We start from the raw sequence: 22216 nt of genomic DNA on the forward strand, positions 1-22216 counted from the left end.
GAATTATATGTTGACCATATAAAATGCCTTGTGAGCATCTACTACCATTGTATAGATGTTAGTATTGTTCCAATTTGCATAGGAAATTAGTGCATCTAATGTTAGTGTGTTGTCACTAGTCTTTCTATGTGGTGTAAATCCAGATTGTTCTGAAGAAATGATTTTGTATATCAGGTTTTTCATTCTATTCACAAGTATCGAGATAAGTATTTTTGTATCCAGGTTTAAGAGGGAGATGGGTCTGTAGCTGTCAGGGTTTTTGGGGTCAGCATGTTATTTTAATATAAAGATGGTTTTAGAGGTATTGAAGTGAATATCATTTATTTTATTGTTTATGTAGTTCAAAATATAATGTAGTAGTTTAGCTATCAATGGGGGTAAATGCTTTGTAGAATTCTGAGGTGAGACCATCTGGTCCCGGAGCCTTGTGTGTTTTTAAGTGTTTGATTGTTGTGATTATCTAACTGATGGATATGGGTTCAGTTAGTTTTTTTTGTTGGTCTAAATCTAGTTTGGGGAATTTCAGTTTTTGAAGGAAAAGAGTGTTATCTTCCTTTGATGTTTGCTCTCTATATATCTGAGAGTATATTTGTTCAAATATTTTGACAATGTCCTCATTCTTTGTGTAGTTTTTGTCCTTGTGGTTTAATTCTGATATAATGGAGGCGGTTTTGTGTTGGAAGATAATTCTGGATAGAGCTCTAGATGGGATTTGTGCTTCTTCTGCATAGGTGGCTAGCATCCTAGCTTCGTAAAATTCTCTTTCGTTCTGGTTTCTAGCATATAAAGGTCTCGCTGCATTTTTAAGAGTTCTTCCTCTGTCTGTTTCTTAGGGTTACTTAATAGTTCTTTTTCAAGATGCTCTACTTTCCCTTTCAGTATCTGTTCTTCTTTTAGTTGTATTTTTTATAATATGCTGCTTTTTTGATAAATACTCCTCTAATGTGTGCTTTGGTTGCGGCCCATTCTATGTCCATTGGTACTTGAGAGTTGAGAGTATTAGCAAGAGATGTTTTTAGTACTTCTTCTACTTCTTTTATCAGTTCTATTTTGGTGAGCAAATTGGGGTTTAATGACTAGTTATGCCCTCTATTCTCTCTATATTTTTTTTTTGTCCCAGTAGATGTTCAGTGTGATTTTAGAATGGTCTGAAAAAAAAACCTGGTGTGGATAATTGTCGTTGGGTCCATGTTAATGAATATATCTGAAATTAAAAAGAAAAGTATTCTTGACCACATTTGATGGCATTGCGAATAAAATATGAATTTCCCAGTTTTATCATCATTATCTCCATATTTAAATGGGTCATATAGTTTGAAGTCTTGTTTGAATTCGTTTAAAGCTAAAGAGGCTTGTTTATTATATGATTTAGTCAATTTAGATTTGTCCTTCTCTGGGTTTTGGTATGTGTTCCAGTCACCTCCAATCACTAAATAATGGTCTTTTAATTGGTTTAAGGTTAGATATAGTGACATAAAGAAGTGTTGTTGGTAACTACAGGGTGCATATATATTAAGCACCAATATAGGTTTTGGTAGTGTAGGGTTAGTAAATGTTACGTAACACCATCTTCCATCCTTGTCGCCTTTGATGTTTAGGATTTTTTCCTGAAATTGTTTTTTTGATTATTATGGCCACCCCAGCGCTGTTTGTTTTTCCCTCTGCGGCTATGATTTGTCTTATCCATTTCTTCCTGCTAATTTCTGTCCATTGCTCTGTGGTCAAATGTGTTTCTTGTATTAGTACAAGATTAGCTTTGGTTTTCAATGCAAGGTGTAGGAATAATTTTCGGTACTTATGTATTTATCGCAACCACATTCCAGACTCACCAATTGTAGCATACAGTATCACTCTATGTATGTATGTTAAGTATAATCCATGTCACTATGGCCTCTGTAAATCTGTTTTAGCCAAAGTGATTATATTTCTTGATTATCACTCTGTGGAATACTTGTTGTGGTGTAAGATTGTTTAGACACGTTTCTCACCTACTTGCTTAAAGAAGTCCACAGAAAGCCAAAAAATGGGCTGAAAGTTTGGAAATGCAATGAAGGAGTGCAATGAAGGAGGTGAGCTAACGAATACATATTATTTTGGAGGAAGAATGTTTATAAACAGATGGGAAGAAGTATGGGACAAAATGGAGTGTTGTTAAGGTACTGGGGATTCATTATAAGCAAATATATGGAATTAGACGTCCAAAACAAGGCTCGAAATTTTTTTCAGTGCTGAAAAAAGAATCGTGCCATTTGATCAAGCCAAAGTCATTATGAAAAAGCATACATCTCAGCCTTTTAGTGCAAGGCATTTGAACAAAGCTGAATATAATGGGGTGGACAAAGGGCCCAAAATAGGGGCAGATTTAAAATATGGCTCTTAATTTAGAAAGTTACTACCACAACAGGATTTGTGTTCGCCAGCATTATCTGAAGGCTATGAAAAAATGTATGTCGTTATTTAGTAAATTCAATCCTCACTGATATGTCATAAATCCACAGATGTTATGATGAAGAATCCAAAATTATGACACCCAAATCTTGACAATTGAGAGATATGTGCAAGACAGTTTGAGTACATTGATCGCTACGACTATGGCTTGGAAAAGAACCACTTCTCCTCTTCAGAATGTGGTTGTGATAATACGTAAGTACCTAATTTTCTTTTTTTTGCATTTTGGAGTCCTTTAATATTCCACGACTCTATTTCCCACATTTATTTATTAAATATATTCATTAGATATGATGTGTGTGTTAGTTTGGATTTGTGGTCTTCATATGTGTTGGTGTGTAATGGTTGTGTAAAGCATCTATCTATCCCCATACCATCTCTGTACCTATCCACTATATCCCTGGACCAGGAATAATCGGGGGGAGAGGTGAAGGTTCAATATGTGAATTACTTTGCCATCTAATCTTTGGTTGAGTTTTCTTTTTACATGTGGATTTGTCGCATATTAACCCCCCTGTGTGACTATATACAATATGAACTAAGCTAAACAAACTAGTTCCCCAGAAAACACTGCTAATAAAGTCCCTAGTCCCTTTCAACAAAACTATTATACATTTGTAGTGTTGCAGTTAGAGTGCAGCATGTATTGTTTTTATCTTGTGATTTGTTCTTCATAATAGTGTTTTTAAAGCAGTCCACTGAAAATATTTTCTCAATAGTGTGCATCAGGTTGTGTAACATTGTATTGTTATATTAATGTCAGGTTTGTCAAAATCCTTTGGTATCTGTATGGTCTTTCACATAAATCTATGTGGGTTGTGAAATAAAATCTTGGCACCTATAACCTGTCTAATAATGTAACTTTAGACATCATATTCATACACATTTCCTCAGCAGTTTATATCCAGTTGCATAACATGGTATTGGTGTTTAGTTGTCAACCTGGACATATTTGCCTTTTCCTTCCACTTATTACTTAACCTTCCCTTTATTTATTCACAGTTTTGTATATCTATGGTGCCAATAACCAAATATAAGGAGATGTCAATGCGAAAAAAAAATTTATACCAACAAAAAACGAACTGTAGGAGGTAAACCAAACGCCGGACTTCCAACCGTGATGAAAGACTAAAATTTAATGAATAACTGACAACAATAAAACGCTTAACGAATCACCGCATTTTTCACCTATTCGTACAGACTTCATCAGACAAACAAATAATTACTAACATCACTTATATACTATCCTAAACATTTAAATTATCCAATGGCATCTGAGTATAATATAGCTCATTAATATATAAATATACCTTGCAAATAATGGCAACAGTACTCATATTGTTTAAATACACCATGTTTAAAAAGTTTTTTCTTCTTATATTTCATTCCTCATCTGTAGTGGATATCATCACTTAAAAAAAAAAAAATATATATATATATATATATATATATATATATATATATATATATATATATATATATACATTAATCCCACCACTTGGTGAATTGAATGTTGATTTATAAATGTATATAACAACTCAGATATAACTCTGATCTACGCATCTGTTCAAAATTCATTGTACTACATTCTCTAAACAATACTACCCCCAAGTGGACAAATTGTACAATTACAAGCATACATATCATTCCGTTCAAAAACCAAGCCGTATTCTATAATAGGCAGGATGTCTAAATACATTATAAACCCATAAAAAATAATAATAATAATATATATATATATATATACAAAATGCAATATATATAAATAAAAATGCATATAATATATAAATGCATATAAATATAAATATATGTGTCAACTATAAAATCCATAAAACCTAACAAAGCTTTAAAAACATTAACTCACAATACAACTTCATATAATAAATATAAATATAGTTTATAATCTAGCTGCCCTCATTTTGAGAACGGGTGCAAGGGAAATACCATCATTTATACCTGGATATCTATTAGCTTCTAATATAATTTGCCAGCATAATTCACGGTATTCAATCTTTGTTTCCCACATACTACCCCTTTCATCTTTCGGAACTTCCTCTATAATAAAAAATTTATATTTCTCTAGGGGGCAAATTTTATTATGCTTAAATAAGGCATTACTCTCTTTTTTTATTTTTAATATCATTCATATGTTCATAAACCCTCCTCCTTATTTTCCTCTCAGTTTTTCCCACATAAAACCCCAAACATATTTCACATATTGCAATGTATACGACACCAGAGGTGTCACAGGTACTATGTGTCCTACTGACAATTTCTCTCCCCCCCTAGATTCAATATATATACAATCTTTATTGGCCATGAGTGGACATTGAGTGCACATCTCACATGGGTATGTGCCCCTTGATTTTGTAGTTTTCTTTTGACCACCATCCTGAACCATGATCCAATCTTTAATATTTTGCCCTCTCCTATATATAATTTTTAAGGATTCCTTATTTTTTAGCTTTAGGTCTGTTAAACTTGTAAATGTATTCCATTATTTTCCAAGTGTATTGTAGATAACCCCCAAATCCCCACTAAAATCTGTGACAAATGCACTTCCATAAGATCTATCTCCATCACCATTGTAATTAGATGTACCCAAAATGTTTATATTTTCTCTATCCTCCAAGGGTATCAATTCCTTCCCTAGAATAGGTTCAAATCTACCCTTTCGTCCATTTGTAACTTCACTTTTGATATTGTTACAAAGTTCTAAGGGATACCCCCTTTCCACAAACAACTGGGTCAAAAATTCGCACTCCTCATCAAACTCCACATCACTAAAAGTCATTCTGCAAATTCTAACAAATTGACCTTTAACTATACTTTTTTTCTGATGCAGAGGGTGTCCACTGCTAAAATGTAAATAAGAGTTAGAATATGTTTTCTTTCTATATACTTTTGACTTAAATATATTACTATCTTTCATTAGTTTTACATCCAAATAATTCATTTCGTTTAAACCAGTCTCATAAGTAAATTTAAAAAAATCTGTGGAATCATTTATATATTGTATGAATCCTTCCAACCTTTCCCTACTACCTTGCCAGAAAATGACTATATCATCATCTAAAAAACGCTTATATAACACCCAACTATTCCTATATGTACTATTATAAATATATTTCCTTTCCCATGTGTTCAAAATCATACTGGCATATAGGGGGGGCGCATCTCGCCCCCATCGCCACCCCACTGGATATCTATGGTGCCTATTTAGTCTTTCACATCTGTCTGTAAGGATTATAATATATGTACTTGGCACTTATCTTTCTAATGATATATTTTTAAAACAGCATATTAATAAACAATTTCTCAGTAGCTTATGTCAGGTAGTACAACACAGTATTATTAATCAGATGTCAAGCTTGTCATATTTACATTTTCCATTTGTTCTGCTACTTTTCCTCCCCTTTATAAACTCAGTATTTAATCAACACTGGTGCCTATATAGCCTTCCACATATATTATGTAGGTTATTATAATGTGTTGTTGGCACCTTTACTCCTGGGTACGAGAGAGATTTAAAAAAAATTGCATGCACATATATTTCTCAGTTAGGTCAGGCAGATCCTTATCTACAGTTTGCTTAGCAAGTTACATTTTAGTTTTTAAGTATTATTAGGTTACCTTTGTAAGTTTCAGATTTTAACATTTTTCAGCATTTATGCAAGTCATTAGTCCTTTTCCTAGAATATGTCTGCAAACTAGACTGGTTTCTAGTAGATTATTACTTATTTATTATTTAAGGCTGAGTTCTTCAATCAGTCATACAGTGATGGGTGTACAGTCTTAGTGAGTGTTTCAGTGTAACAGTACCTTAATTCTTCAAGGTCTTGCTTGCAGAATGTTGTGCATATTTGGTGCTTGTTTACTTCTTTAAAAAGGCACAGGTCAATTTCCGTTTTTGACACTGAAGACTCTTCAGAAGCTTTTAACAGTCCCTTTAGTATGGTTGGTCTTCACAATGGAGCCCTCGAGTTCATACTGAGAACGGTTTAACAAGCCACAGTCCCTGATGGTGGTTCCTTCCTGAAATGTGCGCATTGGAAACGGCAGTTGATTTTTGGTTCCCACACAGGCTATACTTCCTTTTCCTGTGCTTCTCATGGCTTACTTGTGAAGTTAAGGGCCTAGGCAGCCAGGCAAAGGTCTCTGGAATGTATTCCCATCTACAATGCTCGCAAATAGGCTTGTTTCTTCACTTGAGGGTCGTTTATCATATTTTGAACTTTTATTTCTTTTCTGAAGGTGGAATCTGCTTGAAAACGGCCAGAAATGCCTCTTTTGCCTCTTTGGGGTTAGCTACCATGTATTTGACTTCTTTAACATAGAATTAGTAGATTTGAGAATTTCATCTGGAATTTGATTTTTTTCTCTATTAGAAATCTGCAGTATGGTGAAAGGAGTTGCCTTGCTTGTCTTATCTGTATGGGAAGATCCTGGGCAAAGGAGATTTTATTATTCCAGGTAAGTGTGCCTTTTTTCTTAGCTGCCAGATTGATTGTTTACATACACATAGTTTAGTATTTTAATGTACACAGGTCTTGGAATCAGTGTTGACTGCATTACCCTCAGAGCTCTATGGGCTCTTTCTATTGTCATTTGCTGTGTTTCTTTAGACTGATCCAGCAAGGAATTTATTATTTGTCTGATTGTAGGTATTAGATTATTGTGAGTCACAGATTCAGGTATTCCTCTGATGATAATATTATTCCTTCAAGATCTTGCTTCAAGGACTGTTAGTTTTTCTTGTAGATTTTGTATTTCTTTGTCCTGGGAATCAGTTCTTTGAGTTAAAGGCTTTATTTTTATCTCATTTTCAGTTATTTTGGATTCAGATTTTTCCATCCTGTTATTATTTGTCTAAACGATGGGTGACAAACCATTATTTGTTGAGAGAAATGACAGGAATTTAAAAAGAATTCTAACACAATGTAGGGAGTTTAAAAATAATATTACTACAGTTAAGAAAGGGATGCACTGTTGCAATGTTTGCAACATGTGTAGGTATGTTTCTGTTGGACCTTATATTTCGGTCACAACCTCTGATAGAGTTTTTTCAGTACCTGGTTATGTGAATTGTCGTACTTCTGGCATAGTATACATAGCAATGTGTTCTTCATGTACTGCATTTTATGTAGGAATGTCAACAAGGGAGCTTAGAACTCGCATTAGGGAGCATTTGTATTGTATTAAAATGAAAGATGATAAAAATGCACTTTTTAAACACAGTATAATGTGTAAGAATTTTAAGAAATTTTTATTTTCTATTTTAGAAGTATGCCATAGGGATATGAGGGAGGGGGACTTTAAAAACTTTTTGTTACAGAGGGAAACCCAGTGGCAAATCAAATTAAAATCAGATCACCCTCCCGGACTTAACGAGTCCATTAATGTAAAATGTTTTCTGAAAAATCAAAAGTTGAAAGTGGACAAAAGTAACGATTTTGTTTGCTTACATATTACATGAAGTTATATTGGAAAGTGTTTTTAACATATATATATATTTTTTATAAATCATTATTTATAGATATTTTTGAATGTATAAGTTACTAATTGTTTTATTAATTAATTAGTAATAATGGGTAATTAGAGGTGTTGTATTTAAGGCTTCAGTTTGTATGGTTCTTTTCATTCTGATGAAGTCTACGGACGAAAGCGGAAAATAAAATTGTGTTACGCTATTGTTGGTGTCTTTCTGCAGCTGCTGCCGGTCTTGTTTTTTCATAATGCCTTTATTGCTTGCTGGATAGGTAGCAATGCAGTTTTTATGTCTTCTAAATTTGCTGGCTGACCAGACTTACTTTTATTTGCAGTTTTAGAGTTCTCTGATTGTTTAGTTGTCTTCTGTCTTTTGGTAGTTGTATCCTTTTCAGGTGAAGCTAGAACTGAGAATTTAGTCTTAGTTGTACTGATTTCCATAATATTTTCCTCTTTTGACATCTTTGCTGTTTGAAGTTATTTCCAGTTTTTATGTTCAGATGCTGGGCCTTAGCACCACATGGCTTAAGCTGTTTTCCAGAAATTGTAGTTAATCCTGTTGTTTCAGAAAGAAATCTGTCACTTTTTCTTCCTCTGTTAGTTGCTGACTGTTAACTGAGATATATTCTTAGAGATATTTTTGCATTTTTGACTTAGAAATCTAAGTTTGTTTAAATCCCTGGTATTTCAGAGAGCTAGGTACTAGCAGTGCTTACAGAACAGCGGCTATCTTGAACTGTATTAGACCACTTCTTAAATATAAGTCAGTGCAGTTTTACATGCCAGGCATTAGCGTGGCACATACTTTTCAACTGTCCATTTTTGGGTCAAATTCCTGGTTTGTTCCTCATAAAATTTGTGTTTTTTTGGGAAATCAGGATCGAAGTCACTAAATAATGACTGACATTTGAGTTTCAAACATCATATCGTTCGCTCATCTAGTCAGGATGAAGTAGACGAACACTGTGGGTACTGTTCAGGCAGCTTTATTATATACAAACAAACATATATACAAACTATTCTCGTACATAGATGCTCACTCTCTGGCTGTACTCGCAAAATGGCACTGAAGATAGCACATGTCTGCTATTTATACTGGATGTTCATGTCTTAGAAATGTTTCTTAAAGGAGCAACACATCTGTCATTCTACATCCTCCCTCTTTAAAAAAAATGACACTGACAATATTGACTAACATGCTATAGGTACAAACTAAATTTCCATCATGCAATTATACAAAACTAGATACATACATACAACTACGTCCAAGTTGCTGTGTATCACACACTGGGCCTGGGGATATGACCAAATTGTGTGATGTACAAACTGGAATTGGGATTAGCAAATGGATTGCCTCTGCTGAATGTTCAACCTGAGGAATGTTATGAACATCATCAGAAACAGTAGTAGGAATCGAGACATGTTCTAGAAAAGGAACACTGTCTGAATCACTCTGAGATTTGGAGTCTGTATCACAGGAACAATGCTTAAGCCGCAGTGGTGTAGCAGTAGCATTGCCACCTCACAGCAAGAGGTTCTCCCATTCGATTCTCGTCAGGAGCACCTTCTGTGTGGAGTCTGCATGTCCTCCCCGCAGTAGAGTGGCATTCGAAAGACATACGTGAATGGGCATGCCTTCGTTGGAGGTTGGACATCGGGCTGGCACCTCGGCACAGTACAAATCTACTGCCAATCATTAGTGGACCAGAGTTCCGCTGTGGCGACTCCTAACCGAAAGAAGAAGAAGAAGATGATCACAGGAACAATGCTGCGATAATGGTTCTGGTACAGGAAGCAGACGTCTGCATTTCCTCGTATACTCCACGCCCTCCAATTTCACAAGATAGGATCTCCTCAGCTCTTCACATATTTTTGTTACTTGACCAATCCAGTTGAAACCTTTCGCCGTTTGCATCCTCACGGTCTCTCCTCCTTTCAACGGGCAAAGAAATCTGCTTGATTTTTCGTGGCTGGACTTCTGGAAAGAATGCTTTCTGAACAATTGGGCTTTGATTGCTTTGTTGTTTTTAGCTTTAGGCCTCAATAAACTGGAACTGATAGGCAATGTTGTTCTGGTTTGCCTAGACAGAAGTCTTTGAGCAAGTGAGCCAAGTATATCGTCACGGGGTATGTTTCTGAGATTAAATTAAAAAAAACATCAGTATTGTCAAGGTTCAACTTCTCAAGTAATTGCTCTGCACTCTGTACTGCACGTTCAGCTAGTCCATTTGACTGCGGATATTCTGGACTACTAGTAACATGTACAAAGTCCCATTCTCTTGCAAATTTCTGAAACAACTGACTGGTAAATTGGGTTCCATTGCCAGAGATAAGCTTTTGTGGACTTCCATGGACCAAGAAATGACATTTCAACTTGGTAATTACAGTAGTGGAAGTTAGGTTAGGTAGTAAATCGATCTAAACCAATTTGAATAAGACTCTACCAGTACTAAGTAATGTTGATTGTTCCACTCGAATATGTCAGTGGCTACTGCTGACCAAGGTAGTTCAGGAACTTGACTTAACTGAAGTGGTTCTTTCTGCAAGTGCTATTGCATACTAAATAAGAAGAAAGTACTCTATCAGTATCTTTTGCTACAGAAGTCCAAAATACTACTTCTCTTGTCCTTCTTTTTGTAGCTTTGGAATCTGCGTGACCACGATGCAAATTTTGGATGTATTTGTGTAGTAACAATTTTAGGACCTTTGAAAATAATGTTATCTTCCCTCAACATCTCATCTCTGTAAAGAAAGTAGGGTTGCACTTCAGGTGGTACACTAGACTGCTTTGATGGCCATCCAACATTAATGTAGTGGTTGAGCTTTTGCAAAACTGGATCAGTCTTTGAATGATCTCTTAGCTCATCAAGTCTTGTGGTAGAAAAATTATGCACTTCCATGACATCGAAGTCAAATTTTTCTACGTCAAGCTGTTCCTTTGTATTTCTGGGTTATCTGGATACGGTATCAGCCAGATAAAGAAGTTTGCCTTTTGTATAGACCATTTTAAAGTTGTACTTTTGCAATTTAAGCATCATTCTTTGTAATCTCGCTGGAGCTGAAAGCATGGACTTCTTTAAAATAGTAACCAGAGGTTGATGATCAATTTCAATCTGAATATCCCGACCACAGATATAATCATGAAACTTGGAACATGAAAACACTATTGCCAAAAGTTCTTTCTCAATCTGAGCATACTGCACTTCAGTTTGGGTAAGTGTTCCAGATGCACAGGCTACTGGTCTACCCTCTTGAAGAATAACTGCACCAAGACCAAATTCTGAAGCATCGCAGGAAAGAGTTACTGGTTTGTTGACATCATAGTATCTTAATGCAGGTGGAGGAGCTATTTTCTGTTTAAGGTCTTCAAATGCTCTCTGGTGATGTTCTAACCATGACCATATAACACTCTTACGTGTTAACTCTCTCAAAGGCACTGTCAGCTCACTGAAGTCTGGTATGAACTTGCCTAAACAGTTGACCATACCAAGAAAACATTGTAGAGCTTGAACATTATCTGGTACTTGCATCTCAAGAATGGCTGCTTGTTTGGATGGGTCTACTCTCAAGCCAATGCTAATAAATAAATGATCTACATACAGAAGTTCTGGTAGTTTGAATTTGCACTTCAGAGGATTGAGCTTTAAGTTTACTTAAAGCCAATGTCAGTGGTCTCTGAATGAATAAATTAGCAGATGACTGCAAAGTAGCAGCTGTCAGTGAATCATACACGGACACAAATGATCACCATGAAGGGATGACACAGACAAAAAACTTGTTTCTCTACTCATCACTCATCAGACCTATCATAGAGTACAATGCCCCCCTCCTCACTAACACTCTTCAAAAGAAACCTTGACGAGTGGATGGGAAACAAAGTTTACCTTGGGGATCACTTCAGTGGCTCTGCTGGACAGAGGCACAGGGAACTAATCTAAGGGGGCGTCGAAAGCCAACACATTCTGGCTAGGCTTACAAATGCCTTCGGGCAGATAGCCTAGTACCAACCTACGAACTTCACGTGCTCTGTCTAGGACTCTCTTAAGATTTCTGTCATGCTCTGCTTCACCACTGCCTCTGACTAACACATCATCTACTATTATGGCACAAGGAGAACCTGAAAAAAATTTGCTACACTGCACACTGAAAGACTTCACTTGCAGAATTTATTCCAAATGTCATCCTAAGAAATCTGTATCTTCTAAATGGGGTACTGAATGTAGTCAGTAATGAGGATTTACGATCAAGTATCACCTGCCAAAATGAACTTTTTGTATCTAAAACACAAAAAACAGTAGCATTCGGTATTAGAGCTGTGACTTCTTCAACTACACGCACAGGATGATGTGGTCTTTTTAATACTTTGTTCAAATCTCTTGGGTAAATGCATATTGTGATTTTGTCTGAGCCTTTTTTTGAGCTGCTACCATGGATGACACCCATTCGGTAGGTTCTGTAACTGAACAAATTACACCTTGCTGCACCATTTTGTCCAACTGAGCTTTGACTTTATGCTGCATAGCTATCGGAACTTTTCTTACTGGTCTGACTACGGGACTGATCTCTGGGTCTAATTTCATAGAATACACAGCTAGAAGTTTGCCCAACTTGTCATCAAAAACATCAGCATACTCTGAAAAAAATAAGTGTTAGTGAAGCTGAAACTAGGACGTGCTTATTTGATGAACTTCTTTGGTACAAGAAAGTAGATTCATTCTCAAACTGCCTCTGAGACCCAATAATGACTGCGCACAGGTCTTCGAACTACACAGAAAAATAAGCTGTAACAGTTCTTGGCCAGATAACATGAAAGCACTACTGAGACTTCGGTTTGAATTTCTTCATCTCCATAAGCAACAGGTTTCGCACAACTGGTCACATTTAGTTGTTCACCAGCTCTTACCTTAGCAAAAGTATCTGCAGACATAACATTACACTTTGAACCAGTGTCTACTTTGAGCTCAGTGGGTTTACCATTGATCTGGACAGTATAAAATATTTCATTCTTGGCCAATAAATCTACTGCATCAATCTTTTCACCAATTACTGATACACCATCTACAGAGAAAGCAGACTGTTGCAGTTCAACTTGATCTATTTGCTTTTTCGAATGACCCTTCTTTATAACAGTGTGAGGTTTACTTAATTTGCAAAATTTTTGAAAATGGTTCCATTTCTTACATTTATGGCATTACTGACCAGACGCTAAGCACTTTTCCCTTTTAGAATCATGGTTGGCACCACAATTGCCACAGTTAACAATAAAGCTTGACTTGGGTTTTGCTGAGTCACCCTTGTACAGCACTGAGCATGCTCCTTTAACTGAACCAGTCTTAGAACTTGCTGGAAAATTGTGGGACCTCCTAAGAAAACTCGCATGGGGCAGCAGCTGCCAAGTGCTTAGGCCTGTTTCTGCCTGCCTCATGTTGCGTACTGTCTACATTTGCTCTGGAGCCTGCTGAAACCGTGCTCTTATCACTTGCAAGCATAATAGTGTGCCTTTCTGTAACTTCATGAATTTGACAAATCTCTATAGCTTTGCTCACTGTTAAATCACTGTCACAAAGCAAAACTTTCTCACAGTAGCATTATTAATATCACACACAAGCCTATCTTTTATTAACATCTTTTAAAACACAAACTTACACATTTTAGCTTTACTTCTCAGGTCAGTAATACAAGCTGCAAAGGTTTTTCCTTGCTTTTGATCTCGTATGTAAAACAAATGCCTCTCTAATGTAACACTGGGCTGTCGGGTTGCACATCTCTCTAAATTTGCGCTTCAAGCACACAGGGTCTTCTCTTGATTCAGCCTGCACAACAATATGATGATTTTCCCCTTCATCTTCATATACTGCTGGTGCATATACAAATGAATGCTCTCTTCCTATGGCCTCTGACCCTGCTAGATTTAGTAAAATGAATGCCCTGGTGTGTGCATCTTTAGCAAAATAAGCTGCTGGTATGAATATATCATACTCTTGCGCAAATATTCTCCAATTCTCTGCAATAATCTGATCAAATACAAGTGGCAGCAGTTTTCGAAAGCCATCTGCCATATTAATACATCTCAGTGAAGACTTTTGCCAGTATGCACAAACACACATACAGATGTACATATGCCTGAAATTTGTGCCAGTACTTGTTATGCCCAACAGCACAACAAGCCTCTTTATAACTGAACTTTGTGAAATACGTTTCCCGGGCACTGGAATACTCCTGAAATCACCTCTTAACATGTAAGGTACATTTAAAATAATTGCACAGTGTGAATAAACTGGGCAGAAGAAGCTCAAAGTAAGAAATATTTCGACATAATTGCACTTTGCAAATAAACAGTACACAGCACACTGAAATTTCTCCAAATGGTGGTACTTTGCTAAATAACCCTGTATAGTGCAAGAAACACTCTGCAATGGCGGCACTCTGCGAATAGACACATCCAGCACAAGAAACTTTTCGAAATGGCTATATTTGACTGCACTTTACGAAATAGTGGCACCTTGCACACAACAAACTCTTGGGAATAAATGCACAGTAAGCACTTTTACATACTTTGAGATGCTTCAAAAAACTCTAGTTATACTATTCAAATCTTCAATCAATGCAAAGTAATAGTTTACGTCAAAACACAGTAATTCACCAAAAAACATGCAGTCGCCTTGCTTTATTTTGTGCCCTTTTTGCCCTTTGTTATATTCGTTTTGCTCATTTAATCTCTTTTCATGCCCATTATATTTTCTTGTGCTCATTTTAAATCTAAACATGCTTGTTTTGCAATTCTGAGGTAATTTTGAGCCCTTTATGTGCTTTTCTGATGCTCGCTTTATCAAATCTCTTAATTTCGAACATTTCACTTAATTAATAAGCTTTTTTATGCTTTTTGTTTGCTTAATAAACATTTTTTTGTTATTTGTTTGCTTGGTAATGTGTTTTGTGCCCTTGTAATGCTCCGTTTTGTCTCTTTTATAAAATAAATAATTTGTGCATGTTTTCATTATCTTTAGTTCATTTCTGGCCCTTGTTTTGCATTCAGTTCACTTAATTTGCCTTCACTGTTAACTGCAACTTGTGGCTCTGAACAGCAATCTCTGGAATCCCGGTTCCGACACCGTATTGCTCATATAGTCAGGATGAAGTAGACGAACATTGTCTGTTCTGTTCAAGCAGTTTTATTATATACAAACATATGTACAAACTAACCACCTCATACATAGATGTTCACTCTCTGGCTGTATTCACAAAATGGCACTGAAAACAGCACATGCCTGCTATTTATATTGCACGTTCATGTCTTAAAAATGCTTCTTAAAGGTACAACACATCTGTTATTCTACAATATCCATCAAAATACATATTAAGGCACCTTTTATTCTAATAAATGTCTAAGTTTAGAAGAGCAATATTTAAAATTTGCCAACAATATTTCTGGCTTTGTCCATAATTCTTGTGTTAAAAAATTAAAGGTATGCCCTAGCAATGGCTAACTCTGATTCAACTTTCCGGTAGGAAACGTCTAGCTTTTCTATTGACTTAATCACAGTGATGGCAGCTTCTATTCTCTCTGTTAATCAGGACTGAAGTGTATGTATGGACCAGGAGTTCTGCAAGGTTGACCTCTTCCACTCTAACCCTTGCTATTCCTCCCCATACAGTGGGCAAAGCTGGATGTAAGCATATGCTCTGCCACAGATGTGAGACAAAGGCACAGCCATGCTCCAGTCAAGGATGTTTATATGCAAATCTCTTGTGGCTACATAACTTTTTGCCTTCCACCAAGTTGAAAGATGTGAACTTAAGAATATCTTACTAACTTTTACTAAATTAAATTAACCAATTACAATCTCTAAAACTGAAATTATTTCATTTTCAGCCAACTCTGTCAATAAGGTCTTCTGCTGAATAAACTACTAAGATAATCTTCCATAACGCTTTGAATTTCTGCATACATAAGAATCCCGTTCTGTCTCTTGTCACTGAGCAACAGTGTAGTGCAAAGCAAAAGGGTTTCTTTAACACCTTTCATGATTTACTAAAAATGTTATTTTGTGCAGCAAAGATAATCTTCTTTTCTTTGTAACCTTCAAGGCTCAAGTAATTCTTTTAGACTGACAAGCAGTAACCATCAAGCTACAAGCCACTGTCAACTGTATTTACACAGAACAGCTTATAATCCAACTACGGCAGCCCCCTAGATCATTTCCTTGTTGTTATCCTTTCACTGAATACACATGTCAGGAGTTCACATGTACTCACTGCTTTTCTTTTCAACAAAACAGAACGCCTTCACACAGAAAATAGCAATGCACTTGTCAGACTTGATATACTTCAACATCTTATGGGATCTTTTGAAAAACTGAAAAAAAATGCTAGACATTCTTATGAGGCAATACCAGACAAGTTGCAGACTACAGTGTGTGATCAAGTACTGCACAGAATAAGAAATCAACAATACTTGCTATTATGTTTAGCCTTATCTAAGAAAATTATGACTCTTTAATGAATGTTTTTCAGTAACACAAAAAGAAGAAAACAAATAATACTATACACCGCAAATAAGACTAATCTTGTCTCCATTTTCATGAGCAATGTATTACTGTAGTACTCATCCAGCATAAGTATGTTTCAAATCTCATTAGTTCATCAGAAGCATGCTTTGCTGGAAATCTTAATAATAACACTTTAACAGTCACTTTCTGGTCTTAGCTACATGCAATTTTCTAGTCCACTTACTTTAATGGAAACAAAGATAAGGATATTCAGCTGCATTTTAAGAAATGGCAGATGAAGCTCTACTGAATAATGAATTCTGTCATTACAGACACAGTTATAAAATGTAAACCAGAGAAAAGAACAGATGCAGTGCAAGCTGTACATCAAAATTCACAGGTACCTTGACCACAAAAGGTATTTTAGCAACTATGCAGTCAGATACATTTATTAGAGATTCCATCCATATAGTTATCTTTTTAACTGAAATGAAAACACTGCAAATTCGCTTCTTTAGACAGAAATACACATCTGATTCAGACGTAGAGCTCCGGATGCCTTTACTATGGCACAAAAAAGTACCATTATCTCATTGTTTTGCAGTTCAGAATCACTGCTGCACAAATCAAAAGGCATATAAAAATCCATTTTCCATCCAGCATTGCTGTAGGCACCAACTATGTCTCCTACAGTATAATTGAGTTACCACTTTAAAGCAGCTAAGGAAAAGTAATCACAGACTGTAGCATCACTGCCCCATGCATTATAAAACCTTTTAACAGCAGATGCCATACTTTTCTCGAAAAGGGAATTACTGGAAGTAGAATTCTTACTCACAGCAGTATGACATTTCTAAGCGATTTCAAGACTTAAAAAACTGAAAGAAGAAATTCAGGTTAATGGTTCTCACGTTTTACACTTCACATAAAGGAGCCTTTTCCTTACCAGAATGTAAGATTTATAATAACATTACTAAAGTTACATAACTATTCACTAAAATTATCAGTCTGGTGATTAAATGTGTGGGAAATCAGGCATTAACCAAACTAATTTCATTGCCTATCCTTAGTCCTTATCACAGAAATGAGGAGACCTGTATACTGCAAATCCTGTCAAATACAGCCCTCCTTTCCAATACATGTTTAGGGAACCTTCTTGCAATAGTCACATTTGCCCCCCCCCCCCCCCCAAGTCTGGAGAACAAGGCTGTGAAACATCCAGAGCCTTATTTAAAGTTCCAGATACATTTGTGCTGTCATATATATCTTGGACCATATTTATCAGCACTGTCTTCTCACTGTGTTTGTTAAAGGACTGTGTACAGCAGGACTACTGCTGCACATGTACACAAGTTCATTATTAGAACCCACAGCTTTTATGGAAAGCTGAATATTTTAATAAGTTCAAAGGATAGACTTCATTTTTATACGTTAGATGTTGCTGTGTTCAGTTTCATATTTTACTGTTGTATCACTTTTCAACACTAATACTGCTCATACCCTTTGAGTGGGGGATCCCAAGTTCAAACAAAAAGATGAACAGAAGCAAATTATTTTGCAGACCTCAACAATGGAACACTGAGGAAATGCTACACTTCTCAAAAGGAATTCACAACTTAAGTGTGTTACGTATTAGGGTGTTGAATAAATACATAGAAAATGTTCATTACATGCAATGCCACAGCAGCATCTCAGCATACCCTATCAGGATTAAGGAAATGGAAACGATATGTGGAAGAAGAATGACTTTGTATGGTGTGTAATACACTACACTGAAGGGACAACTCACCATCTACCATTTTTAGTACATGGCATGCATTCATAAGTCTTGTTAAGTCGCTTGTTTAAAAAACGTCTCTGTCACACTGTGCAGCATATTATCTGCAAATCCCATACTATAACAAAAGGGGAAGACTGCACTCCAGACCCTGGAGCTTAGACTCAGGTACTTCAAACACTAAACCTGAATATACCTATGGATAGTTGAAAATTGTTCACATTTGCAACTGCTGCATCAAAAAGAAAGCACACTCAAGCTTAATATTCAAACTTCATACAATAAACAGAGGTCAGTATTGAACCTCAGAACTTGCCTGGGGCTGTGAGGCAGCCACCTTTACCATTAAGCCACTGTGCAGCACAGAAAGACAGGAAACCTGTTTGCATATTACATGTTATAATAAATTATAACTAACACAAACACACACACACACACACACACACACACACACACACACACACACATGCACTCACACCCCTGGGTATGTTCTACATGTTTTGCTTTGCTTCATGCTCTCAAAAATGCTCTCATTGTCTAACTGTTCCAAAATGTCCATATATGCTACATTTACTTTGATTTTGTGGTCAAGACAGTGACTTAAAAGGGTCAGGACAAGATATGTTCCCTTACCCAGTTAAACTAATAAAAACACATTGTGGTTTAAAATATTCTACTGACAATGTTCTGAAATAAATTTTGCATAGTAAATCATAAACAGATATGTAAAACACCTCTCTAAATTATTTCACCTTCCCCACTGCACACACTGGTTTCCTTTTACATTTGACCCTTTGTGTCATTTTACTGATAAGCAATTAACTGTCATGTCATCACATATAATGTTTCTTCTGAAAAGTGCAAATTTTGCTCACATGCCTTTCAGTGTAAAATAAAAAATACAGATAAATAAAACAGACAAACCAAAGCAGCATTCTGAACAACTCAGCCTGAATTATGAAAGGTATTTAATCAGACTATATACCTTGGATGCCATTCGAGTAAACAGTGCATTCTGGTCCTCTGCTGTTCCCATTTTCTCTCTCTTCACCATATCTTTTAGGCTGATATCGTCATCATCCTGGAAATACCTGACCCGTTCCTTGCCCACATGAGTTTCAATCTGTTTAAAAACAAACAAATACGTGCACATCTCAGTTATTCCATTGAAAAAGTACATCTGTTTGAAGATACGATTACAAAAGACCTTTGAAGACTGACTCCTACAGTGATATTCATAGCACACGGGGATCTACTCAGAAATGAAAAGTCAGTACCTGTTTCACGCAAATGCCATTAACAGGATTATACTCTGCAAGCCCCAGAAATGCACAGCTGGCTGGTGATACCTTCATTTCCTCTAGCAAGGCAGTAAAACTAAATGGATACGAGCGTGGCTGGCCTTATGCATAGACAAACCAGGCAGTCACCCACTGAGAAAGGACAGCAGGCTTAGGCTTCTCATTCCTTTCCTACCTTCTGCTAGGTCCAACAAGCACCTGAGCCACTTATCGAATTCTGCTCACCTAGGTCACAGGCAGCGCCTAATCCCTATACGTTACAGATCTGGCTTACTTTGTGATTTAAGGTTTATTTTTATACAGGCAATAGTTCATTGCACAACATACAAGTGCAAGTCCAACATTTCAACTATCACATTACTGAATGTCTGTTGTTTACATTAAGGAATATTTGGCGCAAAGCCCTCTGTACTGCTTTTACTCCTAGAATACTACACTCAGTTCTTTGAGTCTGGCACAAACACAATATATCTTTGGCATAGTTCTGCAGAGTTTTCAATAACCACTAAGCTTACCTCATAAGCGGTCTTGCATTTGGAGCCATCAGAATAAAGATATGAACCCCAAGTTTGGCAGGAGGCAAAATTAATACACACCAAAAGCAGCACTAAAGGAGGCAAGAAAAAAACGCAGGAATAATCCAATAGCACAAACTTTATTATAAATGCTTAACTGACTCAGTCAAGAGGTAAAAGTAGTGTCAGACTTCCGACACTTGTTGAAAAGTGTCCTCGAGAAATAGAAGTTATGTCCTTACCATAACGTTCCATGTGGAGTGTTCATCTCGCCTTTATTCTTACACATGGGTTCGGAGCCGATCCTCGGCTCCGTGTCGGCCGCTTGCAAGCTCTGCATCGAGAAGAAGCTCGAGATCACCTAATACCCACAATCCCCCTCTGCCTTTACCTCAGATCTAGTTTGCAAGCAAACCAGCAGCCAGAGAGAGCACACTCATACCAAAATTTACACAATCAAGAAATCATCTATATACATATATATATATATATATATATATATATACACATGTGCATCATACAAATACAACCACTGCAAATGCAGAAGGAGAATACTCCAGACCAGGCACCAAATTGAACGTTCTTCCTGAGGGTGGGAGGGTGGGAATGTAAGAACAAAGGCGAGATGAACACTCCACATGGAACGTTATGGTAAGGACATAACTTCTATATGTGAGAGTGTTCAATCTCGCCGTTTGTTCTTACACATGGGTAGCGTCCCTAGCTCCATGTTCCTGAGGAACTCACGGGAGAACGTTCTTGAGCACAGTGGAACCAAAGGTTGCCCTATCCCTAGAAACCCTGTCCACTTTGTAATGAGAGATGAATGTATGCGGTTTAGCCCAAGTAGCAGCTGCACAAATCGTGTCTAATGGTAGGCGAGCTGCGTGAGCCAAGGATGTAGACACTGATCTTGTAGAATGTCCTTTAGGTTTGACAGATAAGGTTTGATTTGAAGACTCATAAACGTATGATACAATCAGTTAGCCATTTGGAAAGAGTTCGTTTAGTAACCGCTACACCTTTCCTGCTGTCAGCAAAAGCTACAAATAGTTGATCAGATTTCCTGTGATCCTTTGTTCTATCCAAATAAAACCTGAGTTGTCTATGGACATCCAATTTGTGCAACATATACTCTAACTTATTAGTGTGATTTTTGAAAAAGGTGGGTAATTCAATGGACTGATTAATGTTATTGGTAGAGCAAACTTTGGGGAGAAAGGATGGATTAGTGCGAAGAGATACTCTGTCAGAGTGGAAAATCAAATAAGGGTGTTAATAGAAAGAGCCTGAAGCTCAGACACTCGCCTAGCGGATGTAACGGCTACCAAGAAGAGAGTCTTCCACGATAAAAACTTCAATGGGCAAACGGAGGCTGGCTCAAAAGGGGGCAACATCAATTTTGAAAGTAAGAGGTTCAGATTCCAAGGTGATGTAGGAGTTCTAACTGGTGGTCTAATATGAAAAGATCCTTTTAAAAAGGCCTTACAAAGTCTGTGAGCCATAACAGGTGCCCCACATTCTTCCACATGAAAGGTGGAAATGGCAGCCAATTGCACTCTTAAAGTGGCAGGAGAAGCTCCTTCATGGAACAATTCTGTTAAAAACTCCAAGATCTTGTTTAACGGAGCTATAACAGGGTCCAAATGATGTGAATTCGCCCAGAAAGCAAACGCTTCCATTTACTGGTGTAGGTCTTTGTAGTGGAAGCTTTATGAGAAGCCACTAATATATTCTGAACTGCCGGTGTAAGAGAATCAGACCTGGCTAGAAAGGGAAGCGGAGCAGCCAAGCTGCTAGATGGAGTGATTCGAGAGATGGGTGAGGAACTCCTGACGAGTGAGTCAGTAGATCTGGCTCTGGGTCCAGAATCCAAGGTCCCCGAATGCGGTGTTGCAATAGAAAGGGAACCAAATTTGACGAGGCCAGAATGGGGCAATGAGGATTATCGTCCTTTGAAGGTTGTTGGCTTTCTGCAGAAACTATGCAATCAGGGGAAAGGGAGGAAAAGCGTACAGGAGACCCGGGGGCCAATCGTGCACCAGCGCGTCCCTGGGGACTTCCCTTGGAGGGGGTAATAGGGCAAAGTAGCTCCTGCATTTGGCGTTCATTGGAGACGCAAAAAGATCGCAGGAAGGCTGGCCCCACTTGCGAAAAATCGTCTTCGCAATTGACTGTTTGAGGGACCACTCGTGAGGC

General features: G+C 37.0%; 1 protein-coding gene across 2 annotated transcripts in view; it reads right to left on the bottom strand.

Annotated features, from left to right (window-relative positions):
• CWF19L2 (CWF19 like cell cycle control factor 2) overlaps positions 1-22216 on the bottom strand; it is a 1774451-nt gene that overhangs the window by 1123594 nt on the left and 628641 nt on the right. For both annotated transcript variants that reach the window (XM_044072604.1, XM_044072603.1), the window contains exon 11: positions 19187-19324. In XM_044072604.1, the coding sequence (XP_043928539.1) occupies positions 19187-19324 (138 nt within the window). The remainder of the gene's footprint in view (positions 1-19186; positions 19325-22216) is intronic.

This window comes from Protopterus annectens, chromosome 5.part0, assembly GCF_019279795.1.
Source record: "Protopterus annectens isolate FY-2018-M chromosome 5.part0, PAN1.0, whole genome shotgun sequence".
Taxonomy (NCBI): Eukaryota; Metazoa; Chordata; order Ceratodontiformes; family Protopteridae; genus Protopterus; species Protopterus annectens.